The 25,097-nt window shown below is 33.5% G+C and overlaps 5 protein-coding genes and 1 pseudogene across 8 annotated transcripts; 4 read left to right on the top strand and 2 right to left on the bottom strand.

Moving 5' to 3' along the window:
* Window positions 1-676: 676 nt before the first annotated feature.
* On the bottom strand, window positions 677-2,965 carry LOC111314126 (NADH dehydrogenase [ubiquinone] iron-sulfur protein 5-B-like). Its single transcript, XM_022915167.2, has 2 exons — window positions 2,694-2,965; window positions 677-982 (listed from the first exon to the last, which is right to left on the bottom strand). The coding sequence occupies exons 1-2, from the start codon at window positions 2,841-2,843 to the stop codon at window positions 881-883; spliced, it is 252 nt and encodes an 83-aa protein (XP_022770902.1). The 5' UTR covers window positions 2,844-2,965; the 3' UTR covers window positions 677-880.
* A 1,590-nt stretch (window positions 2,966-4,555) lies between these two features.
* LOC111314118 (uncharacterized) lies at window positions 4,556-7,176 on the top strand. Of its 2 annotated transcripts, none has more exons than XM_089752264.1 (2): window positions 4,556-5,555; window positions 6,758-7,176. In XM_089752264.1, the coding sequence occupies exons 1-2, from the start codon at window positions 4,850-4,852 to the stop codon at window positions 6,868-6,870; spliced, it is 819 nt and encodes a 272-aa protein (XP_089608390.1). In that variant the 5' UTR covers window positions 4,556-4,849; the 3' UTR covers window positions 6,871-7,176. The 2 variants fall into 2 exon arrangements, with proteins under 2 accessions (XP_089608390.1, XP_089608391.1); XM_089752265.1 differs by lacking the exon at window positions 6,758-7,176 and adding an exon at window positions 5,652-6,351 and having other exon boundaries at window positions 4,571-5,555.
* Window positions 7,177-7,571: 395 nt separating this feature from the next.
* On the top strand, window positions 7,572-9,073 carry LOC149512117 (mitochondrial zinc maintenance protein 1, mitochondrial-like). The gene is made up of 2 exons (XM_089752266.1): window positions 7,572-8,475; window positions 8,723-9,073. Exons 1-2 carry the CDS (start codon window positions 8,235-8,237, stop codon window positions 8,797-8,799), a joined length of 318 nt encoding a protein of 105 aa, XP_089608392.1. The 5' UTR covers window positions 7,572-8,234; the 3' UTR covers window positions 8,800-9,073.
* A 290-nt stretch (window positions 9,074-9,363) lies between these two features.
* LOC111314121 (peter Pan-like protein) lies at window positions 9,364-12,357 on the bottom strand. Of its 3 annotated transcripts, XM_089752263.1 has the most exons (8): window positions 11,785-12,357; window positions 11,567-11,672; window positions 11,200-11,391; window positions 10,865-11,095; window positions 10,563-10,655; window positions 10,282-10,469; window positions 9,979-10,172; window positions 9,364-9,798 (listed from the first exon to the last, which is right to left on the bottom strand). In XM_089752263.1, exons 2-8 carry the CDS (start codon window positions 11,582-11,584, stop codon window positions 9,641-9,643), a joined length of 1,074 nt encoding a protein of 357 aa, XP_089608389.1. In that variant the 5' UTR covers window positions 11,585-11,672; window positions 11,785-12,357; the 3' UTR covers window positions 9,364-9,640. The 3 variants fall into 3 exon arrangements, with proteins under 3 accessions (XP_089608389.1, XP_022770890.2, XP_022770891.1); XM_022915155.2 differs by lacking the exon at window positions 11,785-12,357 and having other exon boundaries at window positions 11,200-11,460; XM_022915156.2 differs by lacking the exon at window positions 11,785-12,357 and having other exon boundaries at window positions 11,200-11,397.
* Window positions 12,358-12,454: 97 nt separating this feature from the next.
* On the top strand, window positions 12,455-13,508 carry LOC111314122 (pectinesterase inhibitor 6 pseudogene; annotated as a pseudogene).
* Window positions 13,509-20,585: 7,077 nt separating this feature from the next.
* Window positions 20,586-24,933, top strand: LOC111314116 (UDP-glucuronic acid decarboxylase 2-like). The gene is made up of 7 exons (XM_089752118.1): window positions 20,586-21,343; window positions 21,468-21,614; window positions 22,231-22,310; window positions 22,481-22,564; window positions 22,652-22,726; window positions 23,625-23,717; window positions 24,376-24,933. The coding sequence occupies exons 1-7, from the start codon at window positions 20,728-20,730 to the stop codon at window positions 24,598-24,600; spliced, it is 1,320 nt and encodes a 439-aa protein (XP_089608244.1). The 5' UTR covers window positions 20,586-20,727; the 3' UTR covers window positions 24,601-24,933.
* Window positions 24,934-25,097: the final 164 nt, after the last annotated feature.

Here is a 25,097-nt window from a genome sequence, read left to right as displayed (position 1 = left end):
ATTAGGTTAAATAATTATTTTTTTATTTTTTTATTATAAATAATTATTTAATTATAAATTTAATTTAATAAAATTCAAACTCAAGTATCATTTAAATTAAATTACTAAAAAATTTAATAATTTCAATAATATTTTTCAAAAAAAATAAAATAAAAATATTTATCTCAATTTTTTTACTTTTATTTATTAAAAAATTAATTATTTCGATTAGTTCGATTATCAATTTTAAAAATAAAAAATTGATTGAATTAATCAATTTAAAAAATCGATTATAACTAAAATCAAATTAATCAAATTAATTCAATCGAATTCACTCAATTTTAATCAGTTTAGTCAATTCAAATCGACTTTTGCTCATCCCTAATAAAAAGAGTTGTACATATGAACTCAAATAGAGGTAATACTAATTTACTAGATCAAGACTATATTTAATATAACGTAGCATGTTAAATATATATTACGGTTTTGAAAATAGAAAGTAGTATCAGATGTGCCCATAATGATGTTAAGAGCTATTTTCACAAAATTATTAGAAAAAAAAAAAAGATGTTAAAAGTTTTTTGGTTTAGGAGAAAGGTTGAGTAACACTTACCATCCAATTCCATGTGTATATATATATATATGATTCTCAGAATTTCAGCCATAACTGCAATATTATGAGAGTTGACACAACAGATTCTCAAATGAATGTTGCTGCCACACCTAGGTGTGATGAAAGATTAATCATTGCCTCTTTGCACGGGCTCAAAACAATAATATCCAATCCAAGGAAAGGGAAACCAAGATCATTTAGAAAAGAGTTGGAATTCCAATCCGAACAAAAATACAACAATCTCCATGTATTATTATTCTTGGAAATTTAAAGGATCATAAATTATCACTATGCATGATGGCGTATACCATCTTCGCCTTCCTTGTCTTTACGTGCAGCAGCTCTTAATTTACGTTGCTCCTCCTTGTAAATTCGATTTCTTCGTTGAAACTGCAATAATTATCAAGATCAACCACAATGAACATCAATAGATGTAAAAGCTTAGGTCAATGGTAAAGAAAATCACACATTACTTTTTGGGACATGAATCGTAAATTGAATTTATATCTTTTGGTTTCATCCCATGACCTTTGGTGATGATCATGTATTCAAACTAGCTGCCTCTACAAAACCATTAAAATACCACTTGACAGAGAATATATTGGACTTGTTTACAATAAATCACACCAATCATCAGTTGACATTATTTTCATCTTATGATACTGTTTCATAGGTTACAGAAAATCGGCGTCCTTTAAGCAAAACCACAAACATAGATGCTATAATTCCAAAATACTCATAAAACTGTATGAACAAAAAGTTTAACAAATTCCCCAAAACAGCCTCTAGGTCACAGCCATATTGATTCAGATATCAGGCATTGTAGCTCTAATACCTTTTGAACTACACACTCTATGTTTGCAGGATTATACTACTAGTAATGTGGAAGGAAAAGCATATACTTATCATTTTGTGACAACATACATATAATAGCAATTCAAGAATCATTCTTGAAGGCCTCTAATGATATTGCGACCTTGAAATGCTTAATGTATCACTCTACCATGTGCCACATCTTTGTATTAATACTGCACTGAAGAAGTTAAATTTGAACTTTCTATGTTGCTGTAGTTTATATGAGTTCAACTACAAGTAAAGCATATCCCATGTACAATCCAAGATCAAATATATTACATCATATATCCCCTTTTTTCTCAGCTTTTAAGTTGATGTTACACTTCATCTTCTTGGAAACTTGTTTACATGGAAATATATTTGCCAGATTGCCCTTCTATAAGGAAAAAGGTGCAAAAGGAAATGGAAGTGCAAATGAAAAAAAAAAGATTATTTAATGCAATTCTGGTTCTGGAAAGTAATTGACGAATACGAGGAATTAAAATTAGAACTGAAAAAAAGTAATTCAGGAGAGAAGTATGACACAAGTTCCATGTGTCTACACTAGATTGTGAATGGAATACTCAGCTGGTGTTAAGATCAGATCATCCACTACCATAGAAAGTTTAAACTAACCTAAAGGTAGATGAATTATAAAACTAATGAAGCTATCTATAACTGGATTATAATTCAGTCCCAGCCGCAGCACTAAGACATAAAGAAAGCACCTATTATTAATAATTCATAATCAACACTGGGGCTCATCAATAAGGCTCCAACATTGCCCTCTTTTTTTTTTCTTTTTTTTTCAAATTAGGGAAAGCCAGAATCTAAACATACTAGAGACAGCAGTAACTTGGATTTACAAGTACGATTGAAACAAAACAATGAAAACTACTCATTTGCAAAAGATCGTCAAAAGAAACTAATTGAATCGATTCCAGTCCACTCTGGAGTTTTGAGGACCCACAGGGCGTGAAATTTAGTTAGCTCAAGATCAATATTTAACAAAGCATGAAATTTGAAGGAAAAAGAAAAAAAAAATATTTATCTCATAAAATGCGTTTCTAATAGTAACTAAAATTATAATGTGATGGATCAAGAAATTTTCTAAGAAGACTAATTAGACACTCCATTGACAATAATATAAAGGAATTAGGGTTTCAGGAACATTTCAGCGGCAAAAAATAAAATAAAGAAATCTTGGAATCGAAGTGAAAATTAAATTAAATTAAAATAAAAACGAATGACGAGGTAGAGGGATTACCTCTTTGGAATGGTGGAGGCACTCTAGATAATCTTCACGGAGGAGAGCGCAGTCCTTGGGCTCTCTGCAACGGGACATACACTCGCTGAAGTCGACCCAGAAATCGTAGCACCTGCCTTTGTTGCCATTGATTCCCCAACCAGATGCCATCTCTCTCTTTCTTTCTCCACCTGCCTGCTCCGCTCGATTAAATCGGCTGTATACTCAAATACAATGTTCAATTTTGATTGTACGGAGTGAGGAAAACAACTTTGGCTAGTTTCGGCCTTTTCAGGTGGCTGCAAATTTACCAAAATACCAGACAGACGGGTTTCGGGCTACCCGTGGACCGCGGGTCCTCGTCCGATTTCCTTACTAATAAACCCATTTTATTTTTATTTTTTTTATGAAAAATAACAATATGTACTGGTAAAACATTTTCTTTTGTTATACGAACGGCGAGAACTGGTAACAATTTAAATTGTACTTCGCCTTTTCCCTTTCGCAAGTGAAACTTAAAAAATGCATATGAACCCATCGCTTGTAATAATTTAATTTAAGAAAAATCTTACTGCTATATTTATGGGCATATATGATATTCTCATATTCAAAATCTCACCAACTAATAATACGTGCATGACTTAGTTAAATTAGTTCTTTTTTTTTAGAGTTTAAAGTGCATGTATTTACTTTGATAACTCATGATTGTTTATTTTGGTCACTCCTAAATTCAAGTTTTGCCTTGACATATGTAGAACAATAAGACACAATATATAATAATAAAATTATAAAGTGTAATTAAAATAATAAAAATTATGATAATTTTAAATTTTTTAAAATATTATAAAGTGTAACAATTTAAACATATTTGTAATTATCACTTTTAATTGAATACTTTATGAATTTCATCTTTAATGCTTCATATAATGTATCATACCTTTATTTTAATTTTATTTTACATCGTACTTGTTTTAGCATTTCAAACAAACATGGTTTTTAATTTAACACTACATAAAAAAGCTATCTAAAAAAATACATCAAAGTTAACTTGTCACACCAATAAAACATTGTGGAAATTATATAGTAATGTATCCAAATATTAAATTTTCAGTATCTTCAAATACAAAAAAATTGGTGTAGAAAATTTAATCATATAAACTTTGAAATTTTTATTTTTTGTACAATATTTGAATTTTAAAATATTTTTAAGTTTCAAATTGCAAATGTGATTTTTGATTTGGTGTTGAAGAGTTTGTTGGAAATTAAGTTTGATGATGGACGAGATATGTTAAAAAAAAAAAAAAAAGTTAAGTGGCATTAGAGATGATATTTCATGGTGCATTTATACACTCAAATTAACAAAGTATAAGGAGGAGGATGTGTGAGGGAATGTGGGGATAGATTTGGTTAGGGAATTGGAGAGAGCAATTGTGAATGTGTCCTACAATTAAAAATAAATAAATTTATAATTGTTGAATAATTAAATAAATTAAAATATAACTAAATAAATTTAATATAAAATTAAATTAAACTCACATATAACAAAATTTAGATATAAAACCTAAAAAATTTAAAATTGCTTTCTTATTACTAAGTCAAATCCTTATTTACTGGTTCTATGGTTTAATGTAACGTAACTTTGTACATCAAGTAACCATATGCATCTGATTGTAAAAAAAGTATCCAATGCATTTGCTAAATAGGAAATTATGTCTGAATCTGGGGCTGGGCCAATGCTTTGTTTCTGAAGCTCGGGGGCCATGGGGTCATCATATCATTTGCCTGATTTCCTGCGTGACACGTGCTTGATAATGACCCTTGGCACTAAATAAAAAATAATAAATAAGAAATCAAAATATAGAGAGGACAGATAAGCTTAAGCCTACGAGTCCCAATAATTTTATCCTCCCCCAGCTTTTTCAAACTTAATAATTTAACTTAAAACCACCACCGTCTGTATCTGGTTACTGTAGTAATAAGTTCATAATCTTTTGCCTTTAAACTCCCTACGCTCCAACCTCAATAAATATCTTTCAAAAGAAAACTGATTTTTTTTTTAATTTAAACAAAAATAATGTAAATACGAGAGTTGGGTGCAATTGCAAAAGCCTGAATCTCCAAATCCAATGTTTAATTTGAAATCCTTTGATTGAAGGAAGAATCCATCTGCCAATCCCATGTCACACAAGGCTCTAGATTCACGTCCCTCAATAGACTCGTGCACGTTCCAGCTCCATTCATGGAGACCCTTCCAGCGACAACAAACCCGAAACTCCTCCGATCCCCAACATACACCTCCAAAACGCTCCCCAACCGATGGGTTCCATTCCAAGCGTCCTTGCCTCTCCGATCGCACCACTTCTTTCTCCATCGACCTCTCCAAGCTAACTCTTCTCGACGACGACAACAACAACAACAACCCAATCTCCGTCAATCCCAAGAGAAGTAGCTTTAGGCTGTTTGCAAGGAAACGCCGCCGCCATGGGTCGAGGTCGGTGTCCGGTCGGAGCTCCGATCGGAGTGGGACTAGAATGTGCTGTTCTGTGGGGGCGTCGGCGGCGCATGGGACGTGCTCGGATTTTCCGGTGACGGTTGGGACGGACTCGAGTGGGGAACTGTTTGTGAATGGTGGGGATGCTTATTGGGCCTCGGATGTGAGCGATGCCCGGAATTCCAGGCGGGAAAGAGTGGATGGTGGGAGTGGAGAGAAGGAGAGTTTATGCGGGGTTGGGGGGCAGTTTGGGGGTTTTGATGCTCAAGGGAATGAATCTGGCTATGGGAGTGAACCTGGGTATCGTGGTGATGGAGAGTTTGGTTATGGGGATGAGGTTGATGAGGAAGAAGACGACGCTCGCTTGTTGTTTTGGGGGGATCACGTTGGAGGTATTGTTAATGTTCTTGTTGTTTGATTATTTTAATGCTTATTTTGTACTTCTTAATATGGTTCTGAGATTTTTTTTTTTTTTTCGGAAAATGCAGTTAACTATTAGTAATTGATGATGTTTGGATTGATGATTCTTGTTGGCGTAGTTGTAGCAATGCTGGTCATCTTTCTTCCTTTCTTTTTTGTTTTCTCAAGGCAGCGTGGTCAAAACTGCAAGTGTTTTAGACACTGCTATCTGTGTTACTGTTAAGTTTGAAGACTTGAGAACTTATACCGCTTACTTATCTGACTAAAACGAGTAAATTTACCAAAGTTAGTTCTGGATTTTGCCCTATTTCGTAGTTGACATTATTGTACTCATGATTTCAACAAGATGAAGAGACACACTAAAGGAGCTTAAGTAGTAAATTATGTAGCAGAAGCATTTGGATCAGCGAACGTATAAGTGCCTAAACACAATAAATTTAGTTTCTAGAGGGCAAGAATTTACAACAGTGATCATAGGTTTCTTTCTCCTTATGTTACAGAAATTGTCATGTAACTTGGAAGCATTGTAGCCTTTGTTTTAAGGCGAAGTTGGAAGAGCAGATCATAGTGTTCTTTGTCAACTTGAGTTGTGGTATTTCTGTAATCTTGGTAGATGAGGCAAGTTGTGTGGCTCGAGTGGCAGTTTATTTTGAGTGAAAAATTGCAGAAGCGATATTCTTAATAGTAGTATTGATATCTATAATGAGGCAAGTGGTCTCTGTAATCTTGCAAAAGTTATTTTCACGCAGTTAGTGGTTGTTAGACTCATTCAACTTCTCTTTAAATTCATGTCTATAATCTTTCATATATATTTTTCAATTTTAAAATGTTGCTTTAATGGACTCTTCATATCCCCAATAGGCAATATAACCCTGTCTCATAGATCATAAGATTTTCCTTGCTGTATTTCAGAGCTTATAAGTTGCATTTCTGGATGGGTTTTTTACGTCAGGATTTTTTTTTTTTCATTTCTTTACTTAATGTTTAAACTTAGCCTTGTGGTTCCCAAGTTCCAAATCTGTGAATTCGGCTAATGGTCTAGGAAAGAGCTAGTAGACATGGAACAATAAGTACATGGTTAGAAGAAACTATTGTTGTGCCTTCTCATCTGCCTTTGCCTTACTTTTGTGGTTGCTTGTTGTTTCATGAACTGAATGCCTTTTCCTTGCACCAGATACATATTCTAAAATGGAGATTGTTGGGGAGAACACATTTTCTGATCAAAAAGCCCATCATAGATGTCGTCGCAAAAAACATGATTATAGAATGGTTGATTCCTTGAGGTAAATTACCCAGTTATTAAATGATGACATACTCCCTGATACCAGCTTGGACATTGTTTACTCGTGGTGGAAGGATGTGTTGGCTTCTAGATTGCCACTTGAGAGTGATTATAATGTATCAATAACGTTACAACCTTGTGCAGTCGAAAAATTATCCATTTGCTGAGTGGTGAAATTCTTCAGGGTCTCTTTGGATATTTTATGCAATATATTCTATAAATTAAACATAAAGTATTTTGGATGTGCATTAACATTGTAATATGTTGTAAGAAAACAACGTGAAATGTCCTATTGAAATTGATGTTGTGTATTTTACTAGGGTTAAAGTTGCTTTCTGGAGGTTACCATTGTCTCTTGTGCCTTTGCTCGGAAGAAATGAAAACTAGGGATGGCAACAGGTCGGGGCAGGGTGAGTTTTTGCTCGCCTTGAACCCGATCCGATCTGAATTAATAAAATATTATTTTTAATATGAATATAAAATTATATATATATATATAAATAATTATAAAATTAAATAAATATATAAATAATTATAAAATTAAATAAATAATAAAAAAATTATTTTTATATATATCGGGTCGGGTTAGCCTAAAACCCGACTCTGATTTTTTTTTTCGTGTCATCAAATTCGATACTCGATTTAAAAAAAAAAAAATTGATCCTAAAAGGTCAAGTCGGATCGAAATCCGTCAATTTTAGGTTTTTTTATCTTCTCTAATGAAAACCATGTACAATTACGGTAACTGAAGTGAAAAATTTTGTATTAAAATTACAGATTGTGGCAAAAGGCAAGGTTAGAAGGTTTATATTACCGTGAGTGGTTTTAGAAAGGGAAACTGGCTTGGATTGAGTGGGATGCATGCAATGTATTAACTCCACATCAAATAGCAGGGGCAGTGGGACGCATTTTAGTCCTTAGAGATGGTAAGAGGAGCATGATTTTTGGCAGCACTCATCATTCCGTATAGCAAGATCCCCATAGTTCATTGCCATAGCCCATATAATGTTCACAAGATTTTGGTACAAGGCTACAAGTGGATTGAAAAGTTATTAGCACGGCTCTTTTTTTTTTTTTTTTATCTTCATTTAGAACAAGTAATTCTGGAATAATACTACTACGTAGCATACTTGATACTACTAATCCACTATTGATTAACTGAGTAAGCGACAGCAGGACCAGTAAGAGTTTGAGTAAATTGTTTTTTAACTTGATTTTTAAGAAATCAAAAATAAAATTGCACCTTGGGAAAAGAAGGGTAGAAGGAACAATGATGTGGTGATTAAATTATATATTTGCTAAAGCTAAGAAACGATAGGGTGCCAAATTAGTAGCAAAAACTAACAAGCGGCGGTGCAGTAAAAAGGAGATGGTAAGAGGAGAAGCACTGAGCGCGTACAGGGCTCTGTTAAGAGCGACCCGGAAATCATTCGTGGGGGACGCCTTGATGCTGGACGCCTCCGCCATGGAGGTTCGTAAGAAATTCGACGCCAATCGTAACGTGACCTCTGAGCCCGAGATCCAGAGACTCCTCGAGGAAGCACGTGAGGCCTCCCATTTCATTTGCACTATGATCGTTCAAGCCAAGCTCAACGACCGCGGCGGCTATGGTATTTAACATCATTTGCATTGCATCCCTCAATTACACTCCCAATATCTCATTAGAATTTACTTTTTTGTTTTACTTTAAGTGATTAACACATGTTCGATGGATTGTCTGTTTGAGCTCCTCTTTCATATCTTCATACATTTTCTTATTCTCTGTTGACATACATTACCGTTTCAATTGTTTATAATTATTATATGTTTTAGTTAAGGGTCATAATTTTAAGCTCTGTTATTGATTGCTTGCTGCAGAGGTGAAGCCGAGTAAGGAGCATGCAGGGGCTTCACTGGAGATCCCTTCCGAAGAGATCATTAGAAAATCAGCATGACAATCAAAGAGTAAACTTGGGCTTTTATCAGATACGGCTTATTCTCTGTTTGCTTCAGGATGTCTGTCCCTTCAGCTTTTTCTATTCTGGGATACCTAGTAGAAGATTTTTCTGTTTCTTTGTTCCAGTCCATCAATTGTGTTATCCATCCAAGCAAAAACCATTTTGATTAGTTGCTCAAAATTTTTGTTAAAGTAAAACAATTATGTTACAATTTTTGCCTCGGTTCATGAGGGTTTGTCTCATTAATAAATTTCAGTATCGTTCCATGAAATACCGAGAAAGCACGGGGTAAATGATCAAGAAATCAAGAATAGACTCTCTACTCCTACATTACGCGATAAAATCCCCACCAAATAAAACAAGCCTTCTAGCATTCTGCATTGTGGGAAGTATCAAAGCCTGCAGTGCAAGAAATTCCATAATCTTTCAACAAGCAAGTTTTCTTTCATGAATTCAAATAAAAAATGATACTAAAGGATGGAACAATTTTGCCTCTCATAGGTATATTGCTTCTAATAAACATAAGGACTCTTCCCACTGGTACAAGCGACATTAAAAATATTGACACCAAGTGCATTTTCTCTTTCTCATATCAAAATCTATGGATCTTCTACAACAAATGTAAGCAAAAATTCAAGAGGAAAAGACAAAGCAAAGCAGGAAAGGAAAAAGGAAAGGTAAAAGGCTAACGGTCATGGAAGCAAATCGGATCCTCTTATGATGGAGGATCTCTCTCACTTTAGGTGAGCACCTTCCCTATGTAAAGAACATCACTAATTATAATTGTCATGTCATTTAATGAGGAAATGAAAGTTGTGTGTCTTTCCACTTTGCTAAACTAATCTTCTTCGTTATCTTCTTCACTTTCTTCAGTATCTTCCTCATTATCCTCCGCTTCATTATCTTCATCACTATCTTCCATTTTGTTGTCGTTCTCACTATCTTCCCTTTCATTACCATCCCGACTTCCTGGCTTTTCCTTATTGCCACCATTTCCTGATAAACAGAGAATAGAACAGATTGACTTATAATCTGAAATATCTCAGCGAATAATCTAGCATGTAGAAGAAAAGGTTAGAGATTTTTTTGTTAAATTCTTATTCTCGTTCTTATTCTTCTCTTCTTTTCCTATTTTTCGGTAACAAAGATAAAAATTGCTAGGATAGATAAACATACCGTATTCACTGAACATAACTTCACCAGAACATAGTCCACCCTCAATTTTGATGAGTTGGAGAGTCATTCTAGGTCCAATTTCTTGAAGCTTGACAGCACTTTTTGTAGAAGCTCGATTAACTCGACTAAGATCACTAATCAGAGTAACTGTTGCAGCTTCCTCATCTGCTTCACTTTCTGATCCATAGCCAGCTCTTCATATAACAAACAAAGAAGTGAGTAGAACTATATAAATCACAAAGTGTATTCCATCCATAAGGACAGTACTGTAGATATGTATAGCTCATAAGAAAGGATACTCACTTAGTGACAAAGTCGCTCACATCTTGAAGATTCCTAAGATCAGGTACTTGATGATTCTGCACAAATTTTCTGATTCTACGGGAGACGCCAACAGGCTGTAGTCTGATAGAATAATGTCGAAAATCAATAAGCTTTGTGTCTTTATTGTAATTAAGTAACACAATCCTTTGGCAAGAAGAGAGTTTAACCTGAAACATTCATGTTAAGACAATGTTAAGAGGGAAAAAAGAAAAGAATTGAAGTCAGTTTGGATACTAAAATTTAACCATCTAACCACTCACAGTGTTGATATCAATATCTGGAAAGATGTTCTTGAACATGGTAGTCGTGAGCTTTAAATGTTCATCTCCTGCAGCAAAGCCAGACAGAACAATCTGCCCAAGATATATTCAAAATTAATACTATGAAGATGATATAAATTAAGATATAACTTCAACCCCTTTGAGCAAAATGCTTAATGCGAAAACATTAAGGATTCGATCTCTCCCTTGTTCTGTTTTAATGCAAAAATCACAGCAGCATTTGGCTTAAAAAAAAAAAAACCAATCTACTAAAAAAAAAGGCTGAGATAAGAAGAAATTACCAAAGGAGAATTTTTGAAAAGATCCTGAGGACATCTAGGGCGCAACTGAGATTGTGCAATATCAACAGCCAACGAATACCCATATATTTTAAATGTAAGAGTAGGGCCTTGAGGGGTCTTTGAAACCCTCAGGAAAGGTGAAGTTTCAGTTTTGGATAAAATGAGGAAGTGGGTTACACCCATTGGCCCTGCAACATTCAAAAAATCTTTCAGATTGTTCCTCCTCTTCTCCTGCAACCATCAAATAACAACAAAACAAAAGTTTATTAAAAAGAAAACGTATAAGACAACAAAATTTCTGTAAAAAGAAAAAAAAAAAAAAGGAAAGAAATTACCTTGAGTTTGAGAGCAGTATAAGGAAGCATCAATTTTCTCAAGTCCATTTGAAGTTGCCTAAGCGGACCAGGCAGCTTCCCTCTCGAAAACACAAAACTCTTTGGGATTTTATTCCCTGTGATATGGTCCACATTTGGTTGCTTTTTCTGCTGCTTTTTCACAATTGGCTTCACGAAAACCTTCTTCTTTCTCTGTTTCTTATTCAGACATCGGACAATGATTAAACCAAACCAACCCCAAAAAAACAAGAACAAAAAAACCTAAAGGCACAAAAACATTCCTAAATTCATAACTAAATAGAATATTTTTGAACTTGAAAAGAGGCAAGCAACGCTAAAAAAAAAAAGAAGCAGTGCCATTACTTACGTTATTGAAACGAGCCATGGCTCAGACTCTGTGGAAGGACGGAGACGCCGCAGGCCGCTGGTTTAATGGAGTCAGCGGATTTGAATGAGAAACAGGGTTTAATCGGCTGGGTATTGGAAAGACAAAATTTGATATATGCTTTTATACTTTGTACGGCAAATGACTTGGGCTGGGTTTGATACAAATTTTTAAAGCCCAAATATTAGTTTTAATCGTACCTTATGACGATCGATATAACCCAAGAATCCGTGTGATTTTGCCCGATATGCAGCAATGCGCCTGGATTTTGCCCACAAAACGTCTAAAACTGGAGTCATTACATTCATGTGAATTGCATCATTGATTTGGCTGAATCATGTCACTTGAACTAAATAGGATTTGAACCCCCCCCCCCCTCTCCTTTAGGTAAAACAGTCTCCTGATGAACCAAAAACTATAACTGCTAAAAGTAACTGCAATTAACCCAAAACAATCATTAATCAGCCAACCATTTACCTTGACTAGGGCTGCCTAACGGATAACTTTCTTTTACACATTCCTCCTATAAGCCATTTCAGTGATTTCATCATCTTTCTTATCTCATTTGTTGTATTTAAGTCGTTACCATTATACAATTTAATGATAAGTAAATACTATCTGAACCTATGAGATTAATTTCACTTAGCTGATTTGAACTCTGGACCATTGGATGTGACCTTCTTTTTACAACCAACAGACAATTTTCTGAATTCGAAAAGGGATGGAAGAGTGATGGTTTACAACGGCAGTGGTCGTTGCTGTATGTGCATGATTTGATCTTTTGCAGACATTAATATTTTCTCATATTATAAAGAAGATACGGATACCTAACAGATCTAATCCCATCCAAATGCACGAGTAACTCACCTGCCGTTTCACATGTTCTTCAATAAATTTATTGCATCCATCACCAGTCTCTCGCTTTTCCCACTTCAAAATGAGTGCCCAAGTCAGTCAAAGAACACTTTATAAAGCTACCTATTCTGTGCATTCAGAGAAATCATAGTTCATAAGCAAACGGCTCTTCCAGCCTTTTCTTAAAATCTATATATTTATGGTAGTTCAGGGAGGGAATACCTAGTTCTGCTCTATTTTTTCAAGTTCTTGTCAATCTTTTGGTTTCTCTTTATTCTTTTCCCTCAAGAAATTCTTTGGTTAATGCTAATGGCAAACGCCAATGTTTAGCTGACATTTTTGCTTCTCATATGCCTTCTAAAATCGGGTCAATCGGCACCAAACGCAGCAAGCAATTATGTGCAAGATCCATGTAGTGTAACCACATACCGTGCCCTTTGTATCAACTCACTAGCATCATTTTCCAGCACTGCTAAGACAAGACCAAGCAAGTGGGCGCGAGCCGGGGTTTCAGTGACAATAGGAGAAACCAAGAACGATGCTCAGTACTTGATGAAAGTGAAGAATTACAGGGAGATGAGAGGGAGATACGAATTTCCACTCTCAGATTTGCATTGAGTGCTTTCAAAATGCTATCGACCTGCTACACGGGTCACTTGGGGTTCTTAGGAAGCTAAGTGCCAGAAATTTTTATACACAGATGGGGGATGTTACGACTTGGTTGAGTGCAGCACTAACCGATCAAGACACTTGCTTGGATGGTTTTGAGAATCCAAGGGGAAAGCAATCCAAAATGCTGTGAAATCGGGTTTTGAGATCCTGATATTTTACCAGTAATGCTTTGGCCTTGGTCAATGAACTTGCAGCCTCCGGCTTGGAAAGCTCAAATGAACCTTAACGATTCTGAAAGAAGGGATTTGATTATAGGTTAATGATTAAAACGACAATAGGGTATTTCAGCTGAATAATGCCACCAGGCACCACGCATCAAAGCATATTTTGTTTTCAGCTAGATATGTATGAATATTAATATCTAGCTTGTTCATTTAGAGCCCTGCTTTGAATTCTATCAGCTTTAAATTATTTTTTTTCAAATGATACAATTGGCACTCGTACTCACAATTTTAATCTTTTTAATATAATTTATAAAAATCTCATCTTCATACTTATTAAATTTAATAATATTGATACAAATTATAATGCTTTCGATTTTTTTTTTTTTGGTTAATTTTATTGACGATTAACTTATGTGAATGATATTGTTCTATTTTTGCTAATATTTCATTTATTATGCCACATGACTATTTTTTACAAGTGGACTTAACATTAATAAAAAATAAAATTTATTTTTACTTTTTTTAATCCGGTCTTAATTAAAAAAAACCCAAATTATAATTATAATTATAAACGATGAGTTACAGCCTGCAGGCAAGGCCCACGATTGCACTCCGCTTTTGTTCGGAATTAAAGGGCTTAACGAAGCCCAAGCCTGTGAATTTGAGGCTCCAAGTGCCCTTTAAATGATTTTACCGAGTGCCGCAACGGTGTCTGTCATTGGACCTGTGGCAGTGCTAAACATGGCAAGGTGTCAATCTTTAGATTGTTTGGTTAAGACTCTCCGGTATGGGATCATTGAGTTCTATCGCTGACCCGTTTGCCTTTCGTTTTTATTATAGTTTTTCTGGTTTTTGATTGGTTAATAATTAATAACGAAAAAATATTTTGCCTTTAGTGAACTCCAAGAAAGTCATACAGGCATACATAGGTTGTAAGAGATTAAATTTGCAATCTGCGTAGGCCTGAGTCTGGAATTTGTACTGTCTCATTTTATCTATTCAAGCTAACCCGAAGTGTCCCCCCAATGCAAGGATTGCTACTTCGAAATATACATTCATCGATAAAGATAGTTGAATATTTTATTCATAAATAATTAATTTAATTGATTAAAATTATTATTTTCGGTAAAAAAATTTTAAATTTAAATTTTATTGATAATCATTTATTGAGATCATCTCGAATGTATAATTTATAATAATTTATCTTAAATTATCAAATATAGCACATTTTACTTTAATTTAAAAAATTAAATAATTTATTTATCCTCAAATTTTTTTTACAAAAAAAAAAATTAAATACTTTTGTTTTCAATAAATTTTGATGTGTTTTAATTTAATAAGAGTATTTTTTTTTAAATTAGGGTTTGATTAGAGGTCGATTTTAGGATACTTCATCCTTATCCCTTTCAATATAAATATATATATATATATATTATATTTTTATATTAATAAAATTATTATTTAATATTTTATATTTAAAATATTAATTTAACAAAAATATTATATTTACATTTAATTAAGATATAATTTATATTAAAATATAATATTTTATAAATATAATATTAAAATTAAAATTATTAAATTAATTTTGAATCAAATACAAATTGTACACAAATTATATATATAATCAAATAAAAATTTTTAAAGAATCAAATTGAAGTCGAGAGAGGCGGGCGAAATCGTGAATCAGAATTTTACATAAGTTTTTTCTCTTAAAATATCTTAGGCTAACGTAATGGTATTGATCACAAAGCGGGGACCATTAATTATTGAGGTTGAACTTTCTACGAATGCCCTTTATAAATCATATATCATCATCAAATTTAAGAATCTTTTTTTTTTTTTGTGCGGCTCTTCTTTAAAGCAAAAATTATTTTTATTATTTCACTTAAAACGACGATAATAAGGAGCCAAAACTTTGAATATTAAATCAACTTGACCTCGTTAGAGCAAGTACGGCTAAAATCTAAGTGTTTACTGCTTAGCAAGAAAAAAATGGCAAAGAAAAGTCTTCCAGACCCAACAGTCCAACAGGGACATGTGCCTCTTTCCCACCTCAAACTCAAGAAGGTGATGTACAGAGAAAAGTAAAGAAAGTGAAAAAGTAAAGAGAGCTCTACGAGTTTTGAGATAAAAAGAGGCAATGCATGCGAGCATTGTCCTACTCATTGGCCATGACAAAGGCACATCCATGGTTTTGTCTGAAGAAGACAAAATGCAGTGGCCATAGACACATTATAATAATTGAGGGATGGAACCTTCTATTGCAGTTACTCAGTCAATCATTTACAGTTGTAAATAAAGATGTTAAATATATAAGGAAGTGGGGGGGGGGGGGGGGGGAATATTACTAATGTGTATAATAATAAGGTTTTTAATATGTTCCAATATTATAGCATCAACAATGGAACCACTTGCATATATAAATACAGTTTTAAATTTTATTTCAGGATATAGGAAATTGAAATAACACCCAACCCCATATTATTTTATGTATATTTCATAGATAATATTAAAACTCAGTTCCACCCGCCATGAACAGCCAACAACGACAATAACTCCATATGCTTTGATTCAAACTGCTTAATTTATTAAATTAATTCATAAAAATACTAAATGCAATCTTTGAATATGTAGAAAATTTTTACGATTTAACGTTTTGAAGAAGGTATTCCGTTCCAACTCAATTTTCAAAGACATCGGAATCAAACGAAAAATCAAGAAAAGTGTGCATAGGATCAGTGGCCACTGCGTGATGGAAAAGATATTTTTAGGGGCCCTTTTCTTGATCTCGTCAGTCAATGGTTTTCGTGGAAGTCATTTCCCCAAGCCTAGAGGCATGATTTGGAATATGATATTTTTAGGTATAAGGCCACGTTACTGAGCTCAATTCATAATACCAATGGTTCCCTTTCCCCTCAATACATATATATCATTCAAATGAAACGTTACTCTCATGCTCTTAACGATGTGATGCTTGTATTTGAACTACAAAAAGGTTCTCAATATTAGTTAAATCATTTTCTAAAGTATCCACTAATTAACCAATATTTGATGCCGACTGAAACCCCATCTAATTTTTTTTCAAGTTCTAATCTGCATCTGTTTGCCAATAATGCATTGTTATTGTTTCTAATCAACCCAATAATGAGGTTGCATTCATAGGAAGTTTTCATTTCACTTCAAATTTCAATTCGTCATAGTTTTTCTTTTTCTTAATCCATTAAAATATTCTAATCTTAATTAATCTTCAATCCAACCAAACCAGGAAAACATTCTTACTGCCAAAACAAAATTTCTCTGTTTAGAAAAAAAAAAAAGAGTAGGAATTTCTAAGTATAAGGGCATGAGTATGCTAATTGCTTTGCACTGCTGTTCTTAGTTCTTACCATGGCAGATGGTGATTGGCAAAATAAATAAAAGAGGGCAAAGGCCAAGACCCAAACGCGAAGTGACAGACAGTGGATAGAACGTGGGAAATCGTTCAGAGCCAAGTGTAAGGAGGAGAGTCGACGTTGCTTAAGATGGAATGCTCCAACGACGACGACGTGCAATTCAAGTCCTGTCTATTAGGTCCCCACGGGTACACATGTTTTGTCCACCCACACGCCACACATCCCACACCCAGATCCAAAACTCCGCATTGCAAGCGCCCAATCAGAAGAAGTCATTTTTGCTTCATCCTTCAAAAGAAGCAGTATTCAAGTTCTGTGCTTCTTTTCTGGTTCAATCCTATTTGAGCTTTGTGATCTATAAGTTAGTAAAATCGTAGTACGATAAATCTAATTATTTTATTAGAACAAAAGAAGAATCCAAAGCTTTTTTTAAAATCTTAACATATTACAAACCAGGAGGAGAGAAACATTTATAAAATAATTAGCAAAGAAAATCTTTTTTCCTTTTTAAAATTTTTTATACACATTAGCTATAATTTATCAAAAGTTAAAGCTCAAGACTTTAATTAATATTATAATTAACAATTTAAATTTATTGGAATAAAATAATTGGAAAAAAATGAATTGGTGTAAAGATGATTTGGGAAGTCGACGATAAAGACTATAATTATAATATTTATATATATTTAAAAGATTAATTTCATCCGAGACTTTTAAGTTTTGACTGAGTATTTATAAATTTGGAAGGTGTTTTAATTAAAAGTTACAAGCAGGTTTATACATTTTAATTTGAATTAAAGATATATCATAGAATTATTCTGACCTTTTTTTAACAGTAATAATGCAATCAAATTATAAACTTATGGTTCCCACTTGGCACATGTAGCTTATAAACAATTTAAATTAAGATTCGTATTTAACAATACATCATTAAGAGGTTGTTTGGATGCTTTATATATATATATATATATATATATATATATATAAAGAGATCATTAGACTAATACTACTTTGATTAACGCCATTTATATTTAATTAAACATGAAATTTTGATTTTGAATATGATACTTAATTTAATTTATTTATATAATTATTTTTAAGAAATAATATAACATTCAATCGTTTGGGATATTTAATAAAATATGAAAAACTGATTTCGAATGTAACATTTAATTTAATTAATTTATATAATTATTTTTAAAAAATAATATAACATTCAATAAATTTAAAATTTAAATGTCAACACTTATAATCCATTCATTTATCTTAAATTACAATATCTTTAAATAAAAAAAACCCAGCTTACCAAAAACAAACAAACGATCATCAGCTTGAAATTCTAATGATTTTCAAAATGGCACTGACATGTTGTTGAGATATTGAATATACACTTGATACCGATCGATAGACGAAAACAACACAAGAATTTTCGTTGTCAAATGATAATAATTACGCAAGTAGGGCTATTAACTGATTGAGGTATTAAATACTTGAACAAATGGATGTTGATTAAGCTAGCAAGTAGAAACTATCTGCCCTGCCCCCACTATGAACCGACATAATGATTTTTAATTTAGATAAAAATGTTCCCCTCACCGATTAACAGATGTTTTCCATCAATATTTCTGCAGTCTTAATCATCTGATATCAGCGGATTAGTTAGGGATTAATCAGTGACAGGAGATTTAATAGTATTATTGCATATATGACTTTTCAAAATAAAACAAAACGCCGTTGCAAGAATAAACACAACAGACTACCATATTAATTTCTTTGCTAAAGAACAATGAAAGCTTTTTTTCAAAGTGACATTTCTTTTTCATTACAACGAAAATGCATGTGCCAGTCTCTCCCTCTCTCTTCTTTTTTTTTTTTCACCTAAAAAACGTGCAAATCCCTTGTCGTTTAAGGCATTAAAAGAAACCGAAATCCTAGATTAGTGTTTCTAGTTTTAACCTAACATTGAAATCAATTAGAACGAAGAAAGTGAAGCATGAAGGTGTCCAAATTCATCAAATTGTTGATTCACATTTGTGCATGATTTACGTAAAGTGGGTTTAATTTAAAAAGAATTATCAAATTAGAAAAAAAAATCGAAAAGGAAAAGGGGAAAAAACAACGGGGAAGTGTTAGGTTGGCTAGAAAAAAATGGAAAGCGTCGAAATCACTTCAACTTATTCAACTTAAGGTTGGCCAACCAAATTTGTTTTTGAGTACATTTGGGGCGGGGGAATTGTACTTTACAAAGAGACCTAAGATCGGAAAAAATTTACGAAGTAATCCTTCTTCATGCTTTAACTTCACTTTTAGAAAACTTCGGAATAGCTACCTAGGTAGTTAGGTAGGCAAAACTGGGGAAGGTTAGAGAGAGGAATTTGGTTGGCTAATGGAAACAAATGAATCCATTGAAAACTTCCTACTTTTTTTTTTTTTTTAATTATAAAATATGGAAAATATTAATCTAAATATACTGTTCTTATTTTTATAAATTAATTGGATATTGAAATTATAGGCTTAGAGTTAGAAAGAAGTTTTGTGATTGAAACTCAAAGAAATCTTATATATATAAAAAGTAGCTGCAGTCAACCATAGTAAAATGAAGTTATGAAGGTATCAGCTTAGTTTTTCTATGTTAATTAAATCTATATGACATGGTAAGATTTTATATATGCTAACCCAGTCAAATGAAATGTTTATATAGGTTTCAATCCTAGGGGGACCCCAAACATTTTTTAGGGATATACATGTGTATGCCAATTCCTTTTTTATTTTACCTATCTATATTTTGGTTTTAAAAAAAAAAGATAGTGAATTTGTAGTAAGAAACGTACAAGCAATTTTGACATGTTTATAGTGTATCTTGAAGTAGGAATTATGATAAACAGAGATTTTCGTCTTTTAAATAATAATATGAAAAAATTTTCATATTCACTAAAATTAAATTTAAAATTTAAAAATTACTAATTTCTTTTTAAAAACACTAAACATAATATTTTTAGCTCAAGTTTCATCCTACTATAAAAAGACTAACACAAAGTAAAATATATATTTTTTAATTTTTAATTTATCTCTAAATTTTCATAACTTATTATTTATTTAGTTAAAAAAGACATACATATTTAATTTTTTTTTTGAATTCGTTATCTTTAAATATAAAATTTAATAATATACTAATTGATTTAAAGAATAATCAACCCAAATAAAATACTTAATTTCACTAATTTGTAAATTAGATATAATTGTCTAATTCAAACGTAAAATAATAAAAATATTTACTATGCACCATAAGCAAACAATAAACAAACATTTTATTGGTCTCGAAGCTTTTGATTTAATAGTTAAAAGCGTTTAAAAGAATATTAATGGTTTGATTTTGAGTCAAAATTTTTTTTTATTCTTACTTGTATTAAGATTTTATTCTCTTGATATAATAATAATAAAAAAACAAACATTTTCTTAAAGCTTGTGTCTCAATTTCATACGTATACTATATTATATTTGATAAAATGAAAACCTTTTTTATTAAAAACAATATAATATACTTACATAATAATGGTATCACTAATAAGTATTACACTCATAGTCAAACTATTTTGTTTTAGTCATAGATTCCAGATGCAAATTGGGTAAAAACTTGGAGGTATAAAATAAACAACTAAGGCAAACCACCCTTATTAAAGCAAATTCATAAATAATAAAAAAAAGGAAACACCCAATTAAACACCTTCCAAAATCGCTAGAACTTAGAAAAATGAAAATACCAACGATAATAGTTTACTTTTCAAATTTGGAAACTTGAAAAAAAAAAAGCCCACTAATTAGGGTGTTTCGGTAATACCACCCCTTTCCCAAGCCCTTATTTATCTCCGCTTTTCATCTTACATCTCAAACCCCCTTTCTGCCCTTTACACCACGCACTCCCGTTCCAACGCTCATCACCCTCAGCGTCAACTCGCCGGCGACTCAGTTCCTGGCGTCTAACTTTAACAATTTTTTTTATAAAATTTATCCTCTTTTGATCTTATAAATTGATTTTGGTTTTTGAAGTTGAAGAGCGATGGGGTCGGAGCTGATATACAGAGGCCATGAGACTCAGACTGCTTCGGATTCATATTCGCCCAAACCCGTTAAGCCATGGGCCTCCGTTACCCGCCCGATTCATTATCTGCTCCGAGAACAACGCCTTCTCTTCGTGCTCGTTGGCATTGCGATAGCCACTCTGATTTTCACCATCTTCCCAACCTCACGTCCTCCGGGAGTCCCCCGCCACCACCTTACCACTACGATCCCTGATTCAATCACCTACTTCCCCATCGAGACACAAAACAAGTTCTCCTACCCTCACCGCGTCGGGTTTGGATCGGCCAATCCGACCGGTAAGATTCCCTTGGGGCTAAAGCGGAAAGGTTTGAGAATCGTCGTAACGGGTGGAGCCGGGTTCGTCGGGTCCCACCTCGTGGACCGTCTTATAGCGAGAGGAGACAGCGTGATCGTGGTCGATAACTTCTTCACGGGAAGGAAAGAGAACGTCATGCACCATTTCGGTAACCCTAACTTCGAGCTTATCCGACACGACGTGGTGGAACCTTTACTCTTGGAAGTTGATCAGATCTATCATCTCGCATGTCCCGCTTCTCCTGTTCATTACAAATTCAACCCCGTCAAAACTATCATATCCTTTTTATCTAATATACTTTATAAATCCCCGTAACTCTGTTTTTGCTTTTTCTTTTTTTTCTCGTTCAGTAGTATATGCATGTTTTACCTTAATTGGGGTTGGAGGTGTGTGTTTTTACAAGACGAATGTGGTGGGGACATTGAACATGTTAGGGCTGGCGAAAAGAGTAGGTGCCAGGTTCTTATTGACCAGTACCAGCGAAGTGTACGGAGATCCTCTGCAACATCCACAAAAAGAAACTTACTGGGGCAACGTTAATCCCATAGGTTAGTCCCTCTCTCCTTTCTTATTGGAAAATTTCTGTGGCCGGAAAATCTAGGAACTTGGATTTTTTCTTTATATCTTTTCTCATTTCCAATTTCACTAGTAGTTCCAATTGTCTTCAATCTGGGGTGGGGATTGGGAATTGGGTTTCTTGTACACATTTTGTTGTCCTGTTTTGGAAGTTTAAATTATTGCAAACATGGCGCCGGTGCTGGCGCTCTAGATATTTTTAGATCTGGTCCAATTTTAACGTTTCACGAGGAACCCGTGATTACTGGCCCCTTAAATCGTACGGCCAACAATTTTACTTTCTATCCTACAGCACACTAACACGTAGCGTAATTTACTGCCACTTCAGAAAAGAATCAGTTAGGTAATTATCAGAAAAATTAAAAATGGAAAATGGACTTTTTATTTTTATTTAATTTTCGGTTTTGGAATGGTGAGTGAGAAATGGAAATTGCAGTAAAATTTGTCTTCTGAATGTGGAATTTAGTTTTAGTTTTGATCTGGCTGGTTGTGTTTGTTGTTGTTTGCGCGTGTCTCTCTGTTTACATTATGAAAAAAGCACATTTTCAATTGGGAATTGACCAAATTGGTTTGAATGTATGATGATAGGTGTCCGAAGCTGTTATGATGAGGGTAAGCGTACCGCTGAAACGTTGACCATGGACTACCATAGGGGAGCTGGAGTTGAGGTTATCTATTATATCGGCACTTTTTTTTTTTTGCTGTACTAATCTAATTTTAAGCCTACGTAATCTTAATTAATTTATCTCCACTGACATAGCTCCAAACTTTTAAATTACTCGTATAAATATGAGTATTATTCTATTAATGTATAAAATTTTCTGTTTGATTATTTCAGGTTAGGATTGCCAGAATTTTCAATACCTACGGACCTCGTATGTGCATCGATGATGGTCGTGTCGTTAGCAATTTCGTTGCTCAGGTACCCTTTTTGTTTTAGTAATTTTTAACAATTTGTTTGATAGGGCCATTGGGATTGTTAATGTGGATAATTAAATCATGAATGCAGGCTTTAAGAAAGGAGCCCTTGACTGTGTATGGTGATGGGAAGCAGACAAGGAGTTTCCAATATGTTTCTGATCTGGTAAATGATGTTTGATTATTGTTTTAGTCAGAATTCTTTCTGATCAAAATTTTTTTATGACTCTTTTCACCTTTTATTTCTCTTTATTGTCCATTGGAAATGTTGGTGCCATAATACTGCATTATTTTTTTGTATTGTTATAGTTTAACGTATGATTCTTAGCTGGAATGAATCTAAAATTTCTAGTGTAAAACTAGAAAACTAGGAAATGCACATGATTTAAAAAGTACATCCTGACATTACATGGTAAAAGAACATTCAAAATATGAATATATGATATTTCTGTATAGGAAATGTTACGTCTTGTGCAATAAGATCTTAATTGACAGGATCTTCTATGGTTCTGATTTTTCCTGTGGAGGGTGTAAAAATTAATTGAAGAACCATACTCCATGTGACTTTGTGCCAGATGAATATCCCAAGTGGACCAGCAACTTTTAATTGCCCCATAAGTATGAGGCATGCATCATTGTTTTTTCAGTGCCAATGGAACTAATAGTTCTTCCAAACCAGTTTTAAACAAATTGTACTTAAAAAGATGGTATCCTCCTGCTTCTTTTAACAATATCTCAAGTGACCTTTTGGGATTTTTTATTGTATTATTTTATATGATTGGCCAGCGTTTTAGAATAAATAGTTGGTACTTGCTTTTGAGTGCACTACGTTATCTTATCTGGGGTAGGTTTTTCCCCAGGAAACATTTTATTGATGTATTATTGCTAATGCTGTGTAGCTAGATTTGTGGGGTATATGCTGTTCAGTTTTTTGTCTAATATCAATACTGTCCTGTCCTCTGGTGTATATGCTAAATCAGAACTTTTCTCTGCTCTCTACATTGATTAACGCATAGCATAGCTGTTTATGCTCATGTTTATAAAAGTAATCTGTGTTGAAAAAGGTGGAGGGTCTCATGCGCTTGATGGAAGGAGAACATGTTGGACCGTTTAATCTTGGAAATCCAGGTGAATTCACCATGCTTGAGCTTGCTGAGGTAAGTTATAAACTGAAAAGTAGTATTGATATTATTTTCTAAGGAAGCTGATGAAGCTAATCTGAAATGTGTTGGTGATATTGATGACAGTGATTATTGCAATTAAATGCATGAGATCTTAGTTTCAATCATGGGTGCGCCATAAAATAAATACTGTGTTCACAGTCTGATTTGATTCAGATTTCAGAGTCTTGTTAGTTGAGGTCTTAAGTGACGTGGAACCCTGTGTGTTCATATAGATGTTGAGCACATCTCTTCCCCTTCTTTTCCTGTCCCTAATTGAGAAAATGAGACAAATTAACATCCTAAGCTTGTGTAGCATATGTTGAAGAGTTACTTTTATTATTTACATTTTTGTAGTATGTTTCCCGCATCCTTCATATGTGTGTGTGTAGAGGATGGATCAACTTAGCGGTGTAAAACTAAAAAAATTTAACATATTTTTCTAAGCATTAATTTTAATAGTTTTGAAGAATGAGATTAAACCATTTTTTCTTATTTTTATTTGTCTCTCTCGTCCATTTGATCTATTGAAATCAATGTTTAAAAGAATATGTAAAATTTATTTACTTTTACACTGTGTAAGTCAACTCTTTCTCATATATACATCAATAATTTTTCTTGGAAAGTACTGAGATTTCTCCATTTGTATTTACAGGTGGTCCAAGAAACAATTGACCCCAATGCAAAGATAGAGTTTAGACCCAATACAGAAGATGACCCACACAAGAGGAAGCCAGATATCTCTAGAGCCAAAGGGCTACTTGGTTGGGAACCCAAAGTATCCCTCCGAAAGGGTCTCCCTCTAATGGTTTCAGACTTCCGGCAACGTATCTTTGGTGACCACAAGGAGGGCAGCAACGCCAACAATGCATCATCTTAAGGTGCCATATAGACACTCACAGACAGGCCAATCAAATATATAAATTGTTCAGTGGAAAAGAACTCCCTTTTCCACATTGAAGCATTATATAGTTAGCGGCAGCAGCAGCAAATGAAGTCTCTTTAGAATAGATTTTGGAGGTTTCCCTTTTTGACATGCGTTTCCCAACTTTGTGATTTCCATGGCTCTATACAGTGAGCTTTCGAATCTAAAAATAACATTTTATCCTATTTTTTATGCAGTAGCTGACAGCTGCTTATGTTCAACAGCAATAGTGAATACCCTATGCATTCCCATACTCATATCTACATTTATAATTCTTTTGTTTGCTTATATTAGTTTGTCTCAGATTACTCTTACAACAATTACTCCAGCTCTTTTGGTCAGTCCCTCGGTTTCTTTCCCCTTTTTCCTTTTCTCAACAAGGGTGCGGCCGTTTCTGTAAGAGTCTACTCCTTTTCAATTAAAGAAGGATTCATGAAGTTTCTTGCTAGTAA

Source organism: Durio zibethinus, chromosome 23 (assembly GCF_047325235.1).
Source record: "Durio zibethinus cultivar Kanyao isolate XHJ-2024 chromosome 23, ASM4732523v1, whole genome shotgun sequence".
In the NCBI taxonomy this organism is placed as follows: domain Eukaryota; kingdom Viridiplantae; phylum Streptophyta; class Magnoliopsida; order Malvales; family Malvaceae; genus Durio; species Durio zibethinus.
Note: the sequence above shows the minus strand (reverse complement) of the source record. Positions and strands in the feature narration are given on the sequence as shown.